Raw genomic sequence first — 24,207 nt, 5'->3', positions numbered from 1 at the left:
TTTCCAGAATAAGCTGTTTTACTCTGATAATCTTTTAACTGTTGTAAGTCTCTTTTGTGATACTATTACTGATTATTCACTGATGAAGCCACTATATGTATGAAACTTGATCATGGCGTACATATAGTTATGTATTCGGTTTTGTTCTTAAAACCGGGTGTGACAGTGAGGCAAGTCCGCGACCTGTCCTATGATACTGAAGACAGCATTGAGTTTGTCCTTCACCTGGACACAAACCGGTCATTGTGGCCTCGCTTACAGCAATCCATACAGAGCTCCTTCTTACAGCCTCCCTGGAAGGCACGAATACTGCCCCTGGACCAAGCGGTCGCTGATATGAAGCTGCTCAAGGACCGAGCTGAAGATATGAGCCAGAGGAACTTGAGCTACAACCTCATCGACAAATCTAAAGAGGAGATGATGCAGAATTCTACTGCCAGCAGCCAAAGCACAACGGACATCTTCATCAAGCCAAGAGATACCTTTGATAAACATAGCGGCCATTTGGACCTCACCAGGTTGATAACCACAGAGGACAAGGGCCTTCAAGTAGTATCCGTTTGTGGTACAGGAGCCAATCTTGCGATAGTATCCATCATGAAGAAGGTGTATGATGATCCAAACATCCAGCGAAAGTTTCATTGCCGTACCTGGGTGAAGATGATGCATCCTTTCAATCCCCATGAGTTCATCTGGAGCTTGTTGGCTGGGTTCTGCACAAACGTCTTTCCCCAAGAACAAGGAGCAGACATAGGAGTCAATATACTGCCGTCGTCCATTTAGACTACCCAAGATAGTACCCTTACAGATTTCATGGAGAGATTAAAGAATAAGACATACCTCATCATCCTAGAAGACCTTTCCAGCGCCGTAGAGTGGAATGCTATAAGGACATATCTGCCAGACCTGAAGAATCGGAGCCGGATAATTATATCAACGCAGCAGCTTGAGATTGCAAGCTTGTGCACTGGGCAGCCATACCATGTATCGTTGCTCTAGAAGTTCTCGGAAGATCACTCGATCTACGCCTTCTTCACGGATCAGGTTAGCTCAGAAAATTAAATCCACAAATAAATATTAGCTACTTCGTGAAAAGTTTTGTTACAAGTGAGTTGTGCAGGGCTTTTATCCGTGTTATATTATTTTATAATGATATCCCACTTTCAGTAATAAAAATTGTTTTCGGTTTACCTCTTCACAAAAGTCATTGTTAACATTCAAAGCACTAATTTATCTTTTCTTTTGGGTCTGTCTTGTCACCTTACTGCTCTACTAAATGAGCTCATTTATGGCGTCTTCATCTCACATGACTCACAGTAACTTTAATTGATTGTTCAAGGGTCGTCTATGATTGAAACGTAAGAATGAATATTTCCAATACAACAAAACTGATTTCTAGGATAGGTGGTCCAAAGGGTAAGTCGCTCCTACAAGAGGAGCAGGACTACTATAGCATCTGACCCACCTCTGGAAATGTATTTTTAGGGGCGAGTGACATTAGCATTTTTAGGGGCTGGTGCATCACCCGTCCCCTAGAAATGTATTTTTATATAATCTTGGTTGAGGTCAAACCTTATATTAAAATTGTAGAGGTTGACGAGATCTAAAACTTTATAGTTGATAAGTTTTTCATTTAAGATCATTTAATGGATCAAAAAATTATTATAAGTTCTCTAATTTTAGAATCTAGACGTTTTCATTGTTTCAAACAACCTCAGGTGCATGTAGAATAGCTCCATATCAAAGTTATAGAGGTAAGATCTAAAGTTTTATAGTTTATACATTATTTATTTTAGACCTTTTAGAATCATATGATCATTTAATTGTTTTGCCCTACACATGGCTCTAACTATATAATATCTCATACAACTCAAGTCATACTTTGACGTTTCCACAGTCTCAATTTTTATAAATACTAAAATATACTTGGCATATTTTTCTGTATCTATAGTTCGCAATAACCATAGTGTAGAAGTTTAATTTTTTATTTAATTTTCTATATTTTAATATTTAAATAATTTTTCAAAATGAAATGGAAAAGTATTTTCAGGGGCGGGTGATGTCGTCACAAGCACCTAAAAACGGATTGCTAGGGGCGAGTTATGATGTGACCCACTCCTAAAAGTCAATTTTAGAGGTAATACAAAAGAATAGCGTATCCCATAGAGTCACAAGTGACTATGTAGTATGGTGGAAGGAGGGTACATGTGAGGCTTGAGGATAAGCAGTTCGAACCCGGTTGATGCAACTGTGTATATTTTGTCAAAAAAATTGTAGCTCTGTAGTAGAGGGGCTTTTTGTGGTGGCTGGATGGCTGGGATATTTTTTTCTTTTTTATTGTATTGTTTTCATTTTTTTTGTAATTTTTTTATTTTTAAAATCTATATGTAGGGACGGGTCATTGCGTGACCCGTTCCCTAGAAATGCATTTCTAGAGACAGATTATGGCGTGACGTGTCCCTAGAAATTAATTTGTAGGGGCAGGCATATTACCCGCTCCTACAAATAACTATTTGTAGCTACGAAAAGCATGAGTGGATACCACACCCGCCTCTACAAATGATGTTTTACCCGCCTCTAAAAATTATTTATGTAGTAGTGTTCATACACTCATTTGATTCTTGTGTTGAGGTCAAGGATGACTTACACATAGTCTAGATAGGAGGGAGTATGATTTTACCATTCATTACCAAGCTTGATTGCATGGTATCGAGATAGCTACGCAATACATTTTCATTAAGTTTAATTCATAATTAAATTTGTATGCTCTCCTTTAATCTACCTAGGGGAAAGAAACTATATTAGTTGATTATTCAGCATAGTATTGATAGGATGGTTATTACGAGATGTGTGGGCCAGATTTTTAGAGAGAAGTTTTTGAATTTTCAAAGTTCATTCCTTGATATTTTAATAGTCTTCTATATTCGTTCAGCCTCGGCTCATCATTTTCAATTTCCCGATCCCATTCACTCTCCGCTTAAATTGTTCTAAAGGCCGGCACCGTGACGATGCATGGGCAGTGGCAGCTAGTTGGGATTCACAAGCAAATAGTGGCCGGATCACCACATGTACAGGGAGGCGACTGGCGAAAGCTTGGTCATCGGGATTGCAGTTTTTTTTCCGTTTATTTTTGGCAAAAACAAAGAAATTCATGAAACTTTGGTGAAATTTTGACAAAATGTTAATCTAATGTGGGTCTAGAATAGCACGGTTGAAAAGCACAGGAACCAAGCTACGCTGAAGTGGTTTGTATTATTTTCCAATAAATTTTGAGCCCAGCTTATCTTTTTTTTTCTTCCAACGGGGCAGAGCCCTAATTTCATTACTTAAAACTTAAAAGCAACGAAATCCACAGAGGAGCCCAGCATATCTGAAGAAGCGATCCATGCTTGACCAGTGGGATCCCACGTCTGGCGGCCGAATTGGCTAGTTGATCCACACAACAGCAATGATTGGTGGTGGGGGATCTGCGAGTACAGTATCCCAGAACGGGCGTTGAGGACAGCATGCCATTCAATGTCAGGTGGTGAGAGCACAGCAATGATCCTGGCAAGAGAGGCGGGCCTTTTGGCAAAAGTTTAATATTTTGAAATTGTTCTATATATAGAGTAAGAGAAAGTTTTCTAAATCTGTTTTGTCGAAAAGTTTGCTAAAAGATATTTTCAGAAGACTTTTCTCCGAGAGACTTCATAAAAAAAATTCCTGCAAATATTTCTTTAATAGTTTCTGGAAACAGAAAAGTTGGCGGGGACCGTTTGCGGGTTTCGTAGAACAAGTATTACAGTAGCCTATAAGCAGACTGAATGCAGAGGTGGAGGAGAGAGATAAGAAGTGGACTGTAAGCTTACAGTCAGATTCGACACAAGAATCAAGAAATTTTGTAAAATAGACAAGTGGACCATGTATTAATGGTGGAGAGCTAAACCACTACACAAGTAGGCTGAGAGATGAGCTGCAAAGATTCTTGCAGCCAGCAGCGGGCTAAATCATTAGCCTTGCTCGTATACCAACTACCAAGAAAAGCTGATCCGGAGGCGTGTGTAAATTAGTGGGCTTCTGTCATGTGTGATGTTTATTGCATCTTGCACATATACATACGTTCGCCCAAGCAACTCATATATGCTAGTTTTATCATCCTGCCGCTTCTTGTTTATTTGCAGGTGAGGAGGGCGATCACGAAGTTGCAGTTGCAGGGAACAGCCCCTCGTCCCCTTAGTGAAGAAGATTTCAGCCCTCTCATTGCACATGATTCTGAAGCGAAGAAACTTGCTGATCAGGTAAAATTGGCACTCAGCGCCGAGGCGCACCGTGTCGTCTCAGTGTGTGGGATTGCTGGTGTTGGCAAATCATTTCTTGTCAAAACCCTCTTTAACGACCGTGCTAGTCCTGCATGGAGGTTCACAAACGCTTGGGTCAGTGCACCCCATCCATTCGATATCGTGGACTTGTGTAAGGGTATTTACCAGTTCACAGCCGATGGAGACATTTACCACTACCCACCATCAGAAGGCGAAGATATAGTCCTGGCATGGTGGGATCTTCTGGAACGGGAAGAACTGCAGTGGCTCCTGGTTATTGACGACTTACAGTCCAAAGAAGATTGGGACCTGATAAAAGCAAACTTGATATCAAAAGCTTCTAAAAGTTGTATCATCGTTATTACCAGGGAAGAAAGTGTTGCCAGACATTGTGCAACGTCAGATGATGCAGTTTGCATCCTCAAAGGGCTAGAAGCTAAAACGGCCCTTCGTCTCTTCGAGGAGGTTTGTCCTTAACCCGTGCTATGCCCACACTAGACACATATGTCTTAATGACCAAATTATTGAACTCGTAGTTTATTTTCCTTTGGACTTTCCCATATTAAGATTGTATATTTTATAAACTGAAACCACGACAAATTAAACAAAATAATCAACCGAGACAGTTCCGACCACCACCATATAACCTAGCTAGATCAGTCTTTCTACACCATGCCCTGCCTCCTATCAAAAAACACTATACATCATTTTTGCTATGGATCAGTTTTTGCTATGTATCGTAACAAAAGCTATATATCTGGAAAAGCCAAAACGGCCTATAATTAGGAATAGCGGTGTATGAAGTAGTTTTATCTAATGATACTTAGGTAGTCCTTTTGCATAATGTACTTCTAATATTTTCCACTCAACAGGTAATTAAAGGCGCAGGAACATCTAATCCAGATCACAACATGATGGATGAAGCGGGATTTATCATAAACAAGTGCGGAAGACTTCCTAAATTAATAGTTGCTTTAGGCAACTACTTCAACAAAGCACCAAACATCATACAGGAGATGCGCCTGAATGCTAACTTTATGTATGAGTTGAAGACCAGCAAAGGGCTTGACAGCTTTAGGGACGTATTCACTACAATGCATTCAAGCTTTCAAGCTTGTCCTCAAGAAATGCATCTTCTATCTGTCACTTTTTACTCAAAGCAGCATAATTCGGCGGAGCCGTTTGGTGAGGCGGTGGATCGCGGAGGGCTATTGTGAGGGTCTTGACAGCAACAGCAAGGTTGAATTCACGGAGAAGCTCTTAGGCAACCTTGGCGCCCTTGGTATGATAGATAAGCCCGCACAGACATCTTCCGGGGCCGGTCACATGAGCGGGACTTCTTTCCAAGTCAACTCTTTGTTCCTCGACTACATCATCTCACAGGAAACAAAAGAGAACATTTTCCTTCCACTTGAAATCACTGTACTGCAGGGAGAAAGCAGTCTGAATGTACAACGTGCAGGACAGCACTTGGCCATTGGGAGCAGCTGGAAGAGAGACAAGTTTGTGCTCGACAGCTTGAACTTCTCACGGCTACGGTCTTTGACAGTTTCTAGAGAGTGGAGGCCTTTCTTCATATCTCACAGAATGAGAGTGCTTCGTGTGCTCGATCTGGAGGACACAAACGTGAAGAATGATGACGTTGAACAGATCGTGGCGCATCTACTTCGCCTCAAGTTCCTCTCCATTAGAAGATGCGCAAAGGTTTCTTGTCTCCCAGATTCCTTGGGTGGCCTGAAACAGCTCCAGACTCTGGATATCAGACACACCTATGTTGCCAAGCTTCCAGTTAGCATCAGCAAGCTGCGGATGCTGCAGTATGTTCGTGCTGGTACCAGTGTAGCGCTCATGGATGAGGAGCCATCAACAACAAAGTGGGGTAGGTATGGACATGTTGCTGCTTGTGATGGCGTTAAGGTGCCCACAAAGACTGCAGCACTCATATCCTTACACACGCTTGGTGTTATCAACATCAGCGCCACGAGTGATATGGACATTCAGCAGTTATTCAAGAACCTTACTCAACTTCGCAAGCTTGGGGTGTCTGGCATCAACAGGAGAAACATCAAGGGGTTCTTTTCTGCTATTGAGGGGCACGTCCACTTGGAATCACTGTCACTGCAGCTCCACATGGAGAAGGATTTGGAATGGTTGCATAAAATTACCACTCCAAGGAATCTACAGCGCCTTAAGATGAAGGTACATGTAGAGAAGTTCGAACACTGGAGCTGCCTACGGGTCCTTGGGCAGATAAGAAGGCTGCAGACTCTACGCCTTCATTTCAAAACAGACCAAGATGTTGAGCTCCAGTTTTGTGACCAAATGGATGGTGTGGCATGGTCTACACCCATCCAATTCTGTGAACTCAAGGTCCTCGAGATTGCTTGCAGCTCCAACTTGCATGTGAAGTTTGCTGATAGGGAGATGAAAGAGCTAGAACTGCTGCAGGTTCGCTGTTTCGATGGGTCGTCATTGAACTTTTCTGGGCTAGAACGCACGACTGCACTCAAGGATGTCAGTCTCAAGGGATCCTTTGACGACACAGTCAAGGAAGAATTGCGGCAAACAGTTGCCCAGCATCCGAATAGACCTACTTTGAAGCTGGTGGAACCACGTTCATCCTGATGGGTGCTTCGAAAGCTCAAGATTTTACTGTACCCGTCGTTATCATCCCTGGTGTTTGCGGAGCAACTCACAGCCAGTGGTGTTCATCGTTTCCTTCTATTTTTTCCTTACTGCTAATGTATATCTAGTTTTGTCAGCAAAAAGGTGTGAACAATAAATACTGTGATGCATTTTTAGAGGGGAGAATGGCCTTTAGTCTTGCATTTGCACGGGATATCCGGCCACTCAACTATTCATTATTATTAGAGTTTTATTTATTGGAGCTCACAACAAGGAATACAGCATAAGGGAATTGACTTTATAATGAACTAGGCTACCGTGCATTTGCACGACTAGTATCGAAAATTTAAAAATTTGCATGTAATTGTATTCTTACTTAAAGATTATACTATTTTTTTTATCATACATCACCCTGTTTATTATCGTAAATTATGTCTTATTGTTGGTTAAACTAATTCAAATATGATCTACCATATAATAACAATTTGATTTGTTGAGCTTTAATAATATTAGGCATATAATTATTCTTATTTTTGATTTATTTTGATTGATTGTTGTTTTTATTAATAGTATATGTTTGTAACTGATACATAGCTAAATGATATTTTATATTTAATTTTTCATAATGGCTTTGGTGGGTGATATTTAATTAGGCACAATGGTATTTTAGGCTAATTTTTATCATAATGACAGTAGTAGGTAATTTTTATTTCTCTATTTTTCTCTGATTAATGTGGGAATTTCTTGACCCTGAGAGCGAACATGGAGACTCTGTTTGTTGGCCAAATAATAAGATAATAGATTTCTTGAATGCCGGTAGAAATTATAGTGATTCCTTGAGTGCCATTGAAATTCCTCGCTTCATTTACCGTCAATATTTCAAATTTTCCATCATTATGCTGATAAGCTGGTATGTTAAAAGACAATTATGCCCCTCAATGCAATGAAGTGAATCTTGGACCCTCTCTTGAATGTCATTCCTTGGCTTAACGTTGAGCAACGCATGCATTCTTTTTAATCTGAGCCTCCAAAAACTATACATTTGGTTTGAACAATAAATCTGCTAATGTTAATGATAATAATAGAAAACAATTCCTTGCAGACAGGCGCACGCAAACCCAGTCCGGTGCAGTCCCGCCCGCCATGGAATCGATGCATTTTCTTGGCTGTTCGGCTGAACCGCCGGGAAATGGTGTATTTTCTTGGCTGTTTGGCTGAACCGCTAAGGAAACTGTGCATTTTCTTGGCTGGTGAGTTGAACCACCAAAGAAACATTGTATTTCTTAGGCTTTTTCCATAAGCCTCCATGCAAATTTCACATTTTTTATGAATTATCCAAATCAACAAGCAAATTGCAATCATTAATTATATTAGAGTTGCCACTGAGCTGTTCTTATGTTAGCTGTGCACCTTACCACAGCATACATCCAATCGTGATAACATTCATAATAGAATGTTTTCAATTGTTTATTCTCGCAATGCAAAGAACATGTGTGGTTCATCTTTCTCTTTTTAATCCGCAATTAAAATTTAGAACTAGTATATATTTCTCTATCATAAGAACTCCAATTCGTTGATTTTTCCTAAATTTTTCTAAAGTAATGATCTTGTATTTAGTTGTGTTTGTTTGTATGTTAATTGCTATTACTTGGATCCTTTACATGTCTTATTTTTCCCCCCAATAGAGAATAGGAAAGTATGTTTGGCATAACAATTGGCAATGTTACTTCAGATTTCGTAATATTCTGGTGAACATAAGGTTATATCCAAAATTTAGGCGCATACGAGTTCAAAAATATTATGAGATATCAAAATCTTACAGTTTGATTTGAGTTATAAGAAATTATGTGAGAGAGGTCCTTTTGTGAACAATATATGGGCTACTTTATTAAAAATATTCAAAAATTTTATGTCAATATAATCTTACGCACCAAAAATAAGTTGCATGTCAATTTGTAGATTTTTGTGACCCAATATAGATATTATTGTAATTATTATGTGGTAATTTGGAGATAGAAGTTTGAATTTCCCCTTGAAGACAATTGAAATTTCATCTATTTCTAAATGTATGGGCTAGAATGGAACATATGAGCCTAAATATAATTTTTGTGTAATTTTATATTTTATTAGATGCACCCTAGTTCAATTTGGAGTTAATTTCGATGGCCATAAGAAATTTATTTAACATCTAGAAAATAGTAAATCAGTTTAATTTTTTTTCAAATTTCTATTTACATATAATCAGTACAATTTCGAAATGAAGTTCTAGCACCCAAGGCAATTCCAGTTTGGGGCAGAGTAACCAACTCTAGATAACATTTGATCTAGGGAATATTATCGGTACAATTTCGAAATGAAGTTCTAGCACCCAAAGCAATTCCAGTTTGGGGCAGAGTAACCAACTCTAGATAACACCTGATCGAGGGAATATTATCGGTACAATTTTGAAATGAAGTTCTAGCACCCTAACTGCAGGTCAATGGTACAATTTTGAAATGAAGTTCTAGCACCCTAACTGCAGGTCCGTGTTGACGCCGGATGCTAATGGACACTGTTTGAGGAAGCTCTTGTCTGGCATGATGCTGGTGTTGACATTGGTGGCACTTCTTGATGCCACTACGTTTCTAGAGGCGATGTCAATATCTCCTCACACCCATGCGCTAGGCGAAGATTTATGCGAAAGATTCAACAAGCAATAGATAATCCCGACATCAAGTTTCTAAGCAAACGAGAGATGTGATGGATTGATGCCGTGTGAATACATTGCAAGGTTGAAGGTGGAACGAAGAAGAAGATTTATGCTAGAATGATGAGTGATTGCCGGTGTTTCGATCACCGGCTAGTAATTTGCACCGTGCTTCTCGGTGGCTCGATGGCCCTACACGTCCAGTATGGGTGGTGCTCTTCGTGTTCCTTGCATTTGAATGTTGGGTGCTTACAACAGGGCGCTTGTAAGTGAGGTGAGTGTGTCTGTGAGTGTCCGAATGTGTGTGTCCTCTTGTGTGAGAGGAAGCCCAGTTCCCCTTATACTTCTGGTGGGCTGGGCTACAATGCGAGAAAGGGGTGGTGTCTCCTTCCCAAGCTCGTCATCCCGGGGGAGGAGATCGGTGTCAATACACATGTCCTGTCCGGGGTCCTCGGTTGATCGTGCTCCGCCGCGTCCTATCGCGAGATCTTGTGTCCCCAATCCACGGCGCCATCAGTCTTAGCCTCGGCCTCGTCCACCTCCACTATGGTAGGGGATGGCACCATCATGCTTCGCCCCCCCCCCCCCCCCCCCCCCCCCCCCCAGCCTGGTGCGCGGGGGAGGGTCTCTTGCTTGGTCGGCATGCTAGGCCTCCCTCGCGGGGCTTGAGAGGTCAGGCGCCTTGTTCTCCCCTTGTCGCTTGGTCCAAGGTGGGGCCTGCTAGCGTGGCACTCCCTTTACTCTACGCCTGGTTGCGGAGGGTGACTTGGTACGGGCTGTCCTGTCAACCCTGCAGAGGAAGTGCGGCCAGCGTGAGCACCGGTCGTGGCGTCATGATGGCCCAGCTGACCAGGGACATTCCTTCTGTCCTTGCGTCCCTATCCTGGATGTCGGGCGAGGCGTGCGCACGGACGTCTTGTTGGGGTTAGTCCAGTTAATGCCGCCTGCACCTTCCCCAGGTCACCTCGGGGCTGATTCCGCATTCCAAGGTCGGCTCAGGCCTCCGTTACCCCTCGCGACACCATGGGTCAGGAAGGAGCCACGTGGCCCGAGCTCGGATGGCTGTTGGGCCGCCGGAGCTTCCTCTGCCGGTAGGTCGGCCGTGGCTTCACATTTTCCTGATCGGCCAGGCTGTCCGATCGGGGCAGGCTAATCCCATGATTAGGCACCTAAGGACCGTGCTTTAGGGTACCCGTGTTATTCAACCCCGTCAGTGATTGATAATGTTGCGTGAATTTGATGTATCTCTTGGCTTGTAATTTGCAGGCATAGGATGCGACATAGGGGTCGATGGCACATGGTGAAAGGCGAGCTCTAGCTTAGATGCGATAGACCATGCGGTGATGATGGGCAAGCAAGAGACTTGGTGCCGATACATCATGCGATGGTGAAGGACAAGTGGAGGCTTGGCGCCGAGGGACCCCGAGGAGTCCGTGCGGAGTAATGTGCGATCCACATTGTGCATGATCTGAGCAAGAGTACACATGAAGGGCGAGATGGTGATGAAGACGGCATCAGACAAGTCATGGAGAAAGGCAATGGCAAGCTCGAGTAGGCTGCCCGTGTGGTGGGAGTGCGAAAGACTTGAAGGCGTCAAAGCTTAGCGGAGGCTACACATGCATCGACGTCGGTTAGTCACGTCTTGTGGGTCATGCAAGAGAGTTTAACCGGTTTGGCTTCAAAATTAGGGGCGCGTCCGGTGCAGTAGGATGGCTGTGATGGAGGGCATGTGGTGTCATCGTGAAGTTTGCGTCGAGGCGAAGCAAGATCGTGAAGGTGGCGTGTCCGTGCGGTGGTCCGGTAAAAACTTGAATGGTTTTATCCCTAAGGGGTATTTGGGCTGTGTGCTTCATATAAGGGTGTTTTGATCTTTTAGCCGCGCCTATATATATGTGTATGGGTGCTGGACAGCTATCTCTTTTTTTTTAGGTTCTTTCATTTGTTTTGTGAGAGAGATTTTTAGAGTTTGAGGGAGGGAGAGAGGAGTGGCTCTTTGATTTGAACTTTTTACCATTCTATTTTTGATTAGATCTAGAAGTGGCTTGTAACCGGACCTCATGAAGTAATCCAAGGATCACTACTATAAAAACTACACCTTGTCCTGGTTCTCAACCCTATGTAGTCCCGATTGTAGCAACCGGGACTATGAATCAGGGACTAATTAAAGATCCCAGGCTTTAGTCCCGGTTGCTACTAAAGGGTCTGTGACGCTAAAGAAATTTTGTGCCCCATTGGAATTGAACCCGAGACCTCTTACCTCGTGCACAGCTTCCTTGTCACCCCACCTACACAACACATATGACTAAATATAGACCTTTGGTCCCGGTTTGTGGCTCCAACCGAGACTAAAGAGCACTTTCATTCTCTAGCTGTTGGAACCGGTACAAATGTCCATATTAGTCCGGGCCCAATACCGGCTAAGACAAATGTAGAGGATCAAAGACCCTTTCTGTAGTAGTGGATCAATCCCGTATTCATCTTGTTATCCCAAGCGGATCCATGATGCTCAGGCATCCATGCCGTTGAAATATTGGGAGGAAGCCTTTCTGTCAGCTACCTATATCATTAACCGAATTCCCAGTAAAATTATTCATTATGAGACTCCTCTTGAATGCCTATTCAAACAAAAACCTGACTATTCAGCTTTTAGGGTGTTCGGCTGTGCTTGTTGGCCGAATTTGCGCCCCTACAACACACATAAGCTCCAATTCTGATCAAAACAATGTGTTTTCTTGGGGTATAGCAATTGCATAAAGGCTTCAAGTGTCTTGATCCCTCATCCGGCCATGTCTATATCTCAAGAGATGTGACTTTTGATGAAACTGTTTTTCCCTTTGCTCAAATGCATCCAAATGCAGGCGCTCGACTTTGAGCAGAAATATCTCTTCTTGATCCTGGCCTTGTCTATTCTATAGCATCTGATCCAGGGGGAGAACAACTAGATGACCATATGCTTAATTTTCCTAATCCTAATGCATCTGATAGTTCTAATGAAGATGTTGCAGGAAATAACACAGGCGCAGGGGTGCATGGAGATAATCTGGGTGTGCCGCATGCATTGGAATCACAACCAAATCAGGTGCAGACAAACATGGATGGCACGCCAGGTTCTTCTCCAGCACGATCGGCTCCGGCAAGCGCATCTGTTAACAACTCTGAAAGCCAACTCAGTGCTGCTACGTCGCATGTGCCCATGGGAGTTTCTGATAGCTCTCCTGCACATGTGTCTGCAGAAGGGTCCTCCTTGAATCTTCAGCCAGCAGCTGCGCCAACCATGACTGTAGAAGAACAAGCAGGATCCTCTGTCGTTGGTCCGGAACCTGTGAGGCCAAAAACACGGCCGCAAAGCGGGATTAGCAAGAAAAAGGTATATACTGATGGCACTATTAGATATGGTTGGTTTTCATCTTCTGGTGAACCTCAGAGTCTTGAGGAGGCCCTAGGCAGTAAACATTAGAAGGAGGCAATGGATGCAGAATATGGCGCACTTATGAGGATAAGACATGGCATTTAGTTCCACCTCAGAAGGGCATCAACATCATTGACTGTAAATGGGTTTATAAAGTCAAGAGAAAAGCCGATGGAAGCCTGGATAGGTATAAAGCCCATTTACTAGCAAAAGTCTTTAAGCAAAGGTATGGAATTGACTATGAGGATACCTTTAGCCTTGTAGTTAAAGCTGCTACTATTAGAGTTGTTTTGTCTCTTGCTATTTCTAAAAGATGGAGCTTACGACAATTGGATGAACAAAATGCCCTCCTTCATGGGGTTCTTGAAGAAGATGTATATATGAGACAGCCGCCTGGGTATGAAAACTCTTCTATACCTACATATATTTGCAAGCTAGACAAAGCTTTGTATGGGCTCAAACAGGCACCGAGAGCGTGGTACTCAAGGCTGAGTACAAAGTTGCAGGAGTTGGGCTTCAAGGCATCAAAAGTAGATACTTCATTATTCTTTTATCAAAGGGCAATGTCACAATATTTATGCTTGTTTATGTCGATGACATAATAGTTGTCAGTTCTACACCAGAAGCAACTACGGCCCTGCTGCAAGATCTTAACAAAAAATTTGCTCTAAATGATTTAGGGGATCTCCACTATTTTCTTGGAATAGAAGTGAATCGTGTACAAGATGGCATAATTTTATCACAAGGAAAATATGCTGTTGATGTGTTAAAACGAGTTGGGATGAGTGAATGTAAGGCAGTTACAACGCCCTTGCCAGTTTCAGAGAAACTCTCCATGAAGGAGATCCACTCGGACCAGCTGATTCTACACAGCATAGAAGTGTTGTCGGTACCCTCCAATATCTCAATAGATTCAATCGTTGTTTCACTGCGTGGAGATTAGCGGGCGGCTCGTCACCGTGGAGGGCCAATGTCTAGCAATTGTTAGATTTAGTCCTACATCAGAAATTGATGGTGAGGGAGCACAATATATAAGGGGCAGTCCTCACCCATCAAACTAGTCTTTTGAGTTAAGTCCCGAGACCTTGGTTGGTTAGACTCCAGTGGGTATAGTGGGCCAGGCTGGTTTCCGCTGCGCACCCTAACAAGTGGTCTCAGAGTTGAAGGTTACGAAATCTGGAATATCTCCAGGGTCATATGGTGACAGGGGAGCCCGCGAACGTCTTCGGAAGGTCTCACGGGTTGTGTGTGGCTGGAGAGTTGGACTTGGGGCATATAGAACATCATTCGGGTTGCTTGTGATGGAAGAGTTGGGTCTGATGTGTGACGGGGGTGATTGTTAGATTTAGTCTCACATCAGAAATTGATGGTAGGGGAGCATAATATATATAAGGGGGCAGTTCTCACCCATAGTTTTTTTGGGTTGAGTTAGGTCCGAGACCTTGGTTGGTTGGGCTCCGGTGGGCTAAGTCCTGGTAGAGCGCCGGCTCATCGGTATAGTGGGTCGAGCCAGTTTCCCTAGCGCACTCCAGTTTACCGCAGGGGATTCTGTGGCTTAATATAGGGGAGGGGCAACCAGTGCGACCGCCGGGGGGCCATGGAGCCAGGGGTCCAAGACCATATAGGTAGGACATATAATTTTCTAATTGTTATAATAACCATCACAAACCAGCTGGTGAGGCCATGAGTGGGTGGTAATGGATCATGGCTTTAGTGCTGTCTTCACGATATATTTAGATCCTTATATATTTTTATCTCAAAATTGAATAAGATAAGAGACTAGCTCTTTTAGGACCCGATCTTAGATTATCTATGTTAAAATTTGAGGCTCTTTACCACCCCAAGCCATGACGTACAGTGTAGGGAAGTCATCAAGTTTGTAGCCTAACCATTTGTGGAGCGCAGGCACGTTCTTTTTTTATGAAATTAAGGCAGGAGCACTGCCACATCATATAAGAAGAAGGTGCCTCATATTAAGGGAAATGAGGCCAAACCGTACAATGCTCAGTTAATTAAGGAAAACCGAGCGAAAACCCAACACGACGCCACACCACCACACCCTAGGAAAGGAACCAACAAGAATCTACCAAAGCAAACGCCGTCATGTAATGATGTTCCACGCCAAAACTGATGCAGCCCGCTGCAAGCTTGAGTAGAGACCCATAGCTCCTCCACCATAGCGCCGTCAACCTCGAGCCACACGCCCATAGTCGTCGATCACCCGGCCACCACTGCTAAGCAAAGCCAAATCTTGACCCTCAAGACACCTCAGCACCTCAAACTCGTGGGGGCCTCGCCACATCCACCTCCTCACAACACAGAAGCAACCACCTTGAAGCGACGCACCGCCGCTGGATACTGCTTCGCCAAGATTCGCTAAGCCGCCGTAGCTCAAAGATAACCTTGCCGCCACCGGGATCACCACCGCACCACAAGCGCCGACCCACAGCCAACCAGCAACCATGAGCCCTCAGCACCTCCCAACACAGCCACGGACGAATCACCACCACCCCCAGACCACTTCCACCCAATGCCGTCTTCCCCCACCAATGGAAACACACCGCCACAAGGCAAGACCCGATCTCGAAATGAAGCCTTCAAGAAGGATCCGACGTTCAAAGATGACGCCGACGCTCGTCCACAAGTGGACAGGGTTTTCACCCAGAAACCTTTCATGCAACAAGTGGAACGGCTCCGCCTGGCGCCCCCAACAGGGAGAACGACGCCCGAGGGTGCCGTCACTATAGCTTTCGCCCGGAGCGCACCCTAGCCTGCAGCGCAAAACGGTCCGCCCAGTGGTAACGAACCGGCGGCCGAATCCAGCGACCTGGCGAGGCACCGCTGGAGGAGCGCCGGCATGCCCCGAAGCACCACCATGGTGCCACGGAGCACCACTTGGCCACCCCGGCCCCACCACCATGGCGGAGCCGAACCATCCGCCGGAGACCCGCCGTACGCCACGCCGCCGCCGCAGCACAGCCGGAGCACAGCCGAAACACGAAGACTCGGCGTCCCTGCCCCCGCACCACCAACCACCGCCGCCGCCGCACGTTGCCGTAGCCAGCAGATCCAGGCTCGGGGAAGCTAGATCGGCCCACCGGGGCAGCGGATCTAGCGCCCCAGACCATTCACCGACAGGAACCGGCGGCACCGCCGCGCCACCAGTTCCCGCCGCCACCGCCGCCGGAGGAAGCAGCCGCCGCACGCCAACCCCTTCCACCTCCTAGGCTCCTCGTCCGCGGCCCCGCCGTGTTGCCGCTGCGCCCCACCGCGACGCCGCCGCCATGGCTGCCGAGCACCTCGCCGCGTAGGACACCCGCACCCACCCCCAGTGAAAGCCTCGCTGCCGCCTTCCTCAGGAGCACGCACGAGCTTCCGGCGGCTCGTCTCCGGCGGCAGCGAGGTGGAGGAGGGAGGGGAGGGGGGACGGGGCGGTGCGGCGCTAGGGTTTCGCCCTAGCCGCCGCGCGGGGGGCGACCCAGGCGAAGCGTTTTTCTCTCGCAGGCACGTTCTGAAGTTTCATTTTTGTTTCTTGCCACCACCACGACCTTGGCAGCCCACTCGCTCATGCTATTATGGGTTTTAGCTGAGGAGAGGATACACCGACACCAATCTAATTCGCTCCTCAATTAGCGAACGGCAAGGCTAAGTATGGCGGACAACAGACACACGATCACAGTAAGCATTATATTTTTGTTTTTTGTTACACTATTGTTATATTTTGAGCTATACATGTATTGCAAAGTAATTTTTATTATTCATAATGTATACTGTAATTTTGATACTAAAAATTAGTTCCACGGGCCCCTATGTTTGATAAATTTCAAATATAAAGAACTTTTAGTCTAAAGGGTCCAAAGTATCATGTTAGCCCTAGGGCCCTGAAAAAGATAGAGCCAGCTGTGTCCAGATTGGGATGTTTTTGTTGGAGTAATGGGCTTGGCCCATTACTTCTAAAGCATTAAAAGAATTTAAAACCCACTATTAATGCTAGGGAATCAATGCTTAATTCCGTACCGGGAATTGAGGAGGATCTCAACCGACTTAAAAGGTGGACTTCGTGTACACCACTTGTGAAGCCGGTAAGAGGAGGACGGTGAACCACACGCGCGCGCGCGCTCGCTCGCCTCGCCAAGCCGGGCCGGGCCGGGCCGTGGCCGTGGCCGAGACGAGGCATGGCGCAGCGCGGCGCGGCGCGGCCGGCCGGACGAGCGGTGCGCGTGCGCATGCGCGTGCGCGGCCGGATGTGACGTGCAGGTGCCGGTGCGGTGCGGTGCGGTGCGACGTGATGTGCTGAGATGAGAAGGATGTTTTGCAGTAAAGAGTATTAAAACAGAGAGTTAATGTCGTCACTAATGACCGGACATTGAAGGCTCTTTACGATGTCCAGGTTCGTTGAACATGAGGCACATTAACTGCCGCTCATCAAAGCCATTCATGATGTCCAGGTTCGTTGAACCTGAGGCATATCGTGCCTATATAAACCAGCACCCTCTCCTCTCATCCTCACTCATCTCAAGCACTCATCCAGGTACTCCTCTTCAGGAGACCTCTCCCTTCTCCCTCAGCTACTTTCTGCCTTCCCCACCGCTAGCACTGCGCGCACAGGTCTAGCGAGAGCAGGGCCTCCGGAACCTCTGCTCGCTGAAGGTCCTGCACGGGACGCGGGCAATTAGGTTTTTGGGAAGCGTCTTGACGCGACTGCTCGCTCCCTGAACGACTCCTTCGTCTACTTCTCGGCGTAACCGCTCGTGCGAACGACTACTTCGTCTACTTCCCGGCGTAACCGTTCGTGGGACTGCACTGCGAACATCTTCCTGCATCGACATAGTTCGGCTACTTCGAGCAAGATCAGTCGAATAGCATGTCTATTCCAGCTGGTAACAGCGCAACCGGTGCCTCCGGCACTGGTCCCGCCTTGGGGTACTTACTAAACCTACTCTGGTTTAATTCTTTGTTCATGCTTATTAGTGAGAATAACATGAACACATGCACATATTTTGTACACACATTATCACTCATCTATATCATGAAATTGATATTAATATTTGGAATTAAAATATACCGAAAATTGCCTAGATATCTAACAATCCAAAAACCTAATTGTGTTAATAGGCTTTCGGTATCTAGCTTTGCTGCATCAATCAAACCACCACCTTTTGATGGTTCAAATTACAAACGTTGGCAAGAGCGGCTTATACTGTGGTTAACACTATCGAGAGTGATCTATGTGAAAGAGGGTAAGCCTGAACAATTCTCTCCAGAGGAAGGGAGTGCGTTCGATGAGGCTGATATTCTCTTTCGAGGCTTGATCATTAGTGTTCTCGGTGATAACCTGGTGGATTCTTATATCCGGCTGCCAACTGGCAAAGCATTGTGGGATGCTCTTGAGGCTCAATATGGAGTATCTGACGCCGGGAGTGAGTTGTATATCATGGAGCAGTTCCTTGAGTACAGGATGGTCGAAGACCGTTCTGTAGTGGAACAGGCTCATGAAATACATACTCTGGCAAAAGATCTCAAAAATTGCAGCAAAGAGTCCCCATGTGTGTTACCCAATAAGTTTGTGGCCGGAGGTATAATCTCTAAGCTGCCACCTTCTTGGAGGGACTTTGCTACTTCTCTAAAACACAAGAGACAGGAGTTCACAATAGATGGACTCATAGGGACTCTTGATGTTGAGGAGAAGGCAAGAGCAAAGGACATACGTGGGAAAGGAGTTGTTGGTGCTTCAAGTGCCAATCTTGTTCAGAAGAACAACTCCCACAAGAACAAGAAAAAGCCACCGCAGAACCAATCAAAGACTAAGAAGACAACCACTTTTAAGAAGAAGAAGAAGAAGACGGGAGCTTGCTATGTGTGCGCTAGTACGGATCACTTTGCTGCAAAGTGTCCGAACCGCAAAGGCAACGACTCCGCCAACATGGTTATTAGCAAGCCTGGAGGAACTTCGGGGTACGGTAATTTATTACCTACTGTTCTTTCAGTCTTTGGTTCACCCGAGTGGTGGGTTGACACTGGTGCTAATATTCATGTGTTGTGCTGATGCTTCTTTGTTCTCTTCTTACCAGACCGGCGGGACTTCCTCCTTGCTGATGGGGAACGGATCACATGTGCGTGTTCTTGGTGTTGGTACGGTAAATCTGAAGTTTACTTCGGGGAAGACCGTGTAGCTGAAGAACGTGCAGCATGTCCCCACCATCAAGAAGAATTTAGTCAGCGGCTCTCTACTGTGTAGAGATGGTTTCAAATTAGTCTTTGAGTCCAATAAATGTATCTTGTCTAAGTTTGGTACTTTTGTTGGAAAAGGTTATGAAAGCGGAGGCTTGTTCCGTCTTTCTTTGTCAGATGTTTGTAATGAAATTGCATACAATGTTATTAACATTGATGAAACAAATGTTTGGCATTCGAGGCTTTGTCACGTTAATTTTGGTTGTATGATGCGCTTAGCTAATTTGAGCTTAATTCCAAAGTTCACTTTTGTCAAAAATTCTAAGTGTCATGTATGTGTTGAATCAAAACAAACTCGTAAGCCTCATAAGACCGCGGAGGCAAGGAGCTTGGCACCCTTAGAATTAATTCATTCCGATTTGCGCGAAATGAATGGAGTGTTGACAAAAGGTGGTAAAAAATATTTCATGACTTTGATTGATGATAGTACTAGATTTTGTTACATCTATTTGTTGAAGTCAAAAGATGAAGCTTTACACTACTTTAAAATCTATAAAGCTGAAGTAGAAAACCAACTTGAGAGAAAGATCAAAAGAGTTAGGTCAGATCGTGGTGGTGAGTATTTCTCAAATTTATTTGCTTTATTCTGCGAGGAACATGGTATTATTCATGAAAGGACGCCTCCCTATTCACCTCAGTCAAATGGGGTTGCCGAAAGAAAGAACCGCACTCTAACGGATTTGGTTAACGCCATGTTAGATACAGCGGAACTTTCCAAGGAATGGTGGGGTGAGGCTATATTGACTGCATGTCATGTCCTAAACCGTGTTCCTACAAAGAATAAAGAGATAACTCCATTCGAGGAATGGGAGAAGAAAAGGCCAACACTGTCATACTTACGTACATGGGGTTGTTTGGCAAAAGTGAGTGTGCCAATAACCAAGAAACGTAAGCTTGGACCTAAAACTGTGGATTATATCTTTCTAGGTTATGCTATTCACAGCGTTGGATATAGATTTTTAATAGTGAAATCTGGAGTACCTGACATGCATGTTGGTACTATAATGGAGTCCAGAGATGCTACAGTTTTTGAAAACATTTTTCCCATGAGAGATGAAACAAGTTTATCTAGGCAAGAGTTCATCGAGGATGATGGCTCTGCTGAGCCGATAGAACACAATGAACATACACTTGTAGAAAATCCTGAGGAGGATAACAATGATGCTCCGAGAAAGAGCAAAAGACAAAGGACTGTAAAGTCTTTTGGTGATGATTTCATTGTATACCTCATAGATGATACACCCAGAACCATTGAAGAGGCATATTCATCTCCTGATGCTGACTATTGGAAGGAAGCAGTAAGGAGTGAGATGGATTCTATTATGTCTAATGGAACTTGGGAGGTCGTTGAACGTCCTTATGGATGTAAACCGGTTGGATGCAAGTGGGTGTTCAAGAAAAAGCTTAGGCCAGATGGTACTATTGAAAAGTACAAGGCTAGGCTTGTGGCCAAGGGTTATACCCAAAAAGAAGGAGAAGATTTCTTTGACACTTATTCACCAGTTGCCCGATTGACCACAATTCGAGTGTTACTTTCCCTGGCAGCCTCTTATGGTCTTCTCGTTCATCAGATGGACGTTAAGACGGCTTTCCTCAATGGAGAGTTAGAAGAGGAGATCTATATGGATCAGCCGGATGGGTTTGTATCAAAGGGCCAAGAAGGAATGGTTTGTAAGTTGTTAAAATCTTTATATGGTCTCAAGCAAGCGCCTAAGCAGTGGCATGAAAAGTTTGATAGAACTTTGACCTCTGCCGGCTTTGTTGTGAACGAAGCTGACAGATGTGTGTACTATCGCTATGGTGGGGCTGAAGGAGTGATTTTGTGCTTGTATGTGGATGACATACTGATCTTTGGCACTAGCCTTAATGTGATTAAGGAAGTCAAAGAGTTTTTATCTCAAAATTTTGAGATGAAGGATCTGGGAGAAGCTGATGTTATCCTTAATATAAAACTGGTAAAAGAGATCAATGGTGGGGTGATTCTTACACAGTCTCACTATGTGGAGAAGGTGTTAAGTCGCTTTGGTTATAGCGACTATAAACCTGTCTCAACACCATATGATGCCAGTTTAATTCTTAGAAAGAAAAAAGGGATAATGCGAGATCTGCTGAGATATTCTCAGATCATTGGTTCATTAATGTATTTAGCGAGCGCTACAAGACCTGACATCTCGTTTGCTGTAAGCAAACTGAGCCGGTTTGTTTCAAACCCGGGAGATGATCATTGGAAGGCTCTTGAAAGAGTAATGCGCTATCTGAAGGGGACAATGAACTATGTAATTCACTACACCGGGTACCCAAGGGTACTAGAAGGGTATAGTGACTCAAATTGGATTTCTGATGATGATGAGATAAAGGCCACAAGTGGATATGTGTTTACACTTGGTGGTGGAGCTGTTTCCTGGAAGTCTTGCAAGCAGACCATCTTAACGAGGTCAACTATGGAAGCAGAACTCACAGCATTAGATACCGCCACTGTTGAGGCTGAGTGGCTTCGTGAGCTCCTTATGGACTTGCCGATAGTTGAAAAACCGTTACCGGCAATCCTAATGAACTGTGACAATCAAACGGTAATTGTCAAGGTGAATAGTTCAAAGGATAACATGAAGTCATCTAGACATGTGAAAAGGCGGTTGAAATCTGTCAGAAAATTGAGAAACTCCGGAGTTATAGCCCTGGACTATGTTCAGACGGCTAAAAATCTGGCAGATCAGTTTACAAAGGGTCTTTCACGAAATGTGATAGACAATGCATCTATGGAATTGGGCTTGAGACCCACGTGAGTCATTCTATAGTGGAAACCTATCCTATGTGACCGGAGATCCCGTGAATTAGGATGGTGAAACAAACTAAAGTCTGACTGTGAGAAGAGAATCTTTTTGAAAAGGGCTCATTCCGTGTATAAGGTGCATTTCTCTTCTAATCTGTATGGCAGGTTGGTCTATACCTTAATGTGTGCCAGGTGGTTTCTTTTAAACAAATGAGTTGTTTTCTTGAAACAAAGATGTTGTCCTACAGAACATCTGAAAGGAACACACCTATATGAGTTTGACCACTGGTCATGGTCTATGAGAATTGGGTATTCTCTAGAAACTCATGAAGGGCCTGGAGTATGACTTATAAGCTCCAAACCGCGGGGATGCTTTTGCAGCCTAGTACCAGTGTAGGGCTCTGGTCAAACTTGTTTGCACAAAACTGGCAATTCAAGGCATAGTCCATTGCACAGTTGTGAATAAGTGTAGCCTTTGTCCTAGATGGAAGTTCAACTTAACAGTCTCTGTCGAATACTGGTATATCAATGAGGGAATGAGGGTATTTCTAGTGTGGCTTGAATTTCTTGGTGGGGATGGTTGGAGTAATGGGCTTGGCCCATTACTTCTAAAGCATTAAAAGAATTTAAAGCCCACTATTAATGCTAGGGAATCAATGCTTAATTCCGTACCGGGAATTGAGGAGGATCTCAACCGACATAAAAGGTGGACTTCGTGTACACCACTTGTGAAGCCGGTAAGAGGAGGACGGTGAACCACACGCGCGCGCGCGCTCGCTCGCCTCGCCGGGCCGGGCCGGGCCATGGCCGTGGCCGAGACGAGGCAAGGCGAGGCGAGGCGCGGCGCGGCGCGGCCGGCCGGCCGGACGTGACGTGCAGGTGCCGGTGCGGTGCGACGTGATGTGCTGAGATGAGAAGGATGTTTTGCAGTAAAGAGTATTAAAACAGAGAGTTAATGTCGTCACTAATGACCGGACATTGAAGGCTCTTTACGATGTCCAGGTTCGTTGAACATGAGGCACATTAACTGCCGCTCATCAAAGCCATTCATGATGTCCAGGTTCGTTGAACCTGAGGCATATCGTGCCTATATAAACCAGCACCCTCTCCTCTCATCCTCACTCATCTCAAGCACTCATCCATGTACTCCTCTTCAGGAGACCTCTCCCTTCTCCCTCAGCTACTTTCTGCCTTCCCCACCGCTAGCACTGCGCGCACAGGTCTAGCGAGAGCAGGGCCTCCGGAACCTCTGCTCGCTAAAGGTCCTGCACGGGACGCGGGCAATTAGGTTTTTGGGAAGCGTCTTGACGCGACTGCTCGCTCCCTGAACGACTCCTTCGTCTACTTCTCGGCGTAACCGCTCGTGCGAACGACTACTTCGTCTACTTCCCGGCGTAACCGTTCTTGGGACTGCACTGCGAACATCTTCCTGCATCGACATAGTTCGGCTACTTCGAGCAAGACCAGTCGAATAGCATGTCTATTCCAGCTGGTAACGGCGCAACCGGTGCCTCCGTCACTGGTCCCGCCTTGGGGTACTTACTAAACCTACTCTGGTTTAATTCTTTGTTCATGCTTATTAGTGAGAATAACATGAACACATGCACATATTTTGTACACACATTATCACTCATCTATATCATGAAATTGATATTAATATTTGAAATTAAAATATACCGAAAATTGCCAAGATATCTAACAGTTTTTCTCCATTTGAGTGGCTTAATTAGTTAGTTCCTCTACTTTCATAGTTTGGGTCAGGTACTCAAGTAGCACCTCACCATTTAGAAAGCGGTCTTGTGCAGATTCCAAGACGAAGTAGTGGACTTAGGTGATTTCCTGTTGGTGGTGTCCATATCCTTCTCCATTTGCATGAAAATGGAAGGATTGAAGGTGTCCATGCTGCCGCCAGTGAAGATAGATGTCCTGAGGGATCCTACCACTTGTACGCATTCTAGTCCTCTGCATACGCGTTGCATATGCAAATGCCTTTGGCTAAGTGCTTGCTGTCCGTTTCCAAAACACTCACTCGTTTCATGTAATCTGCATGCAACCGCTCCGGTGTCTCTCTTATTTCCACCTTGCAAAAGCAGTGCTGCATTGTATATCTGCCTAAGGTTACCGACAAACTGATCGATCGAGCTGAAACTCTGGCTGATCGAAGATTCGGTCCTGTTTCTGGGAAGAG

General features: G+C 44.9%; 1 protein-coding gene and 1 long non-coding RNA gene across 2 annotated transcripts; one reads left to right on the top strand and one right to left on the bottom strand.

Annotated features, from left to right (window-relative positions):
- Positions 1-207: 207 nt before the first annotated feature.
- LOC120686473 lies at positions 208-1,465 on the bottom strand. The gene is made up of 3 exons (XR_005680200.1): positions 982-1,465; positions 841-906; positions 208-725 (listed from the first exon to the last, which is right to left on the bottom strand). It is a non-coding gene; the product is annotated as an uncharacterized LOC120686473 (long non-coding RNA).
- A 2,482-nt stretch (positions 1,466-3,947) lies between these two features.
- Positions 3,948-6,923, top strand: LOC120685112 (disease resistance protein Pik-2-like). Its single transcript, XM_039966949.1, has 4 exons — positions 3,948-4,040; positions 4,161-4,763; positions 5,171-5,241; positions 5,351-6,923. Exons 1-4 carry the CDS (start codon positions 3,948-3,950, stop codon positions 6,921-6,923), a joined length of 2,340 nt encoding a protein of 779 aa, XP_039822883.1.
- The last annotated feature ends 17,284 nt before the right edge of the window (positions 6,924-24,207 follow it).

The sequence above is a fragment of the Panicum virgatum genome, chromosome 8N (assembly GCF_016808335.1).
Source record: "Panicum virgatum strain AP13 chromosome 8N, P.virgatum_v5, whole genome shotgun sequence".
NCBI lineage: Eukaryota > Viridiplantae > Streptophyta > Magnoliopsida > Poales > Poaceae > Panicum > Panicum virgatum.
The sequence above is the reverse complement of the archived record's forward strand: the minus strand, read 5'-3'. Positions and strand labels throughout refer to the sequence as shown.

Coding starts and splice junctions, on each gene's coding strand:
- LOC120685112 (XM_039966949.1), top strand. CDS start 3,948: ATGAGCTGCAAAGATTCTTGCAGCCAGCAGCGGGCTAAATCATTAGCC. Junction 4,764..5,170: donor CCCTTCGTCTCTTCGAGGAG/GTTTGTCCTTAA, acceptor TCCACTCAACAG/GTAATTAAAGGCGCAGGAAC. Junction 5,242..5,350: donor GCGGGATTTATCATAAACAA/GTGCGGAAGACT, acceptor TATGAGTTGAAG/ACCAGCAAAGGGCTTGACAG.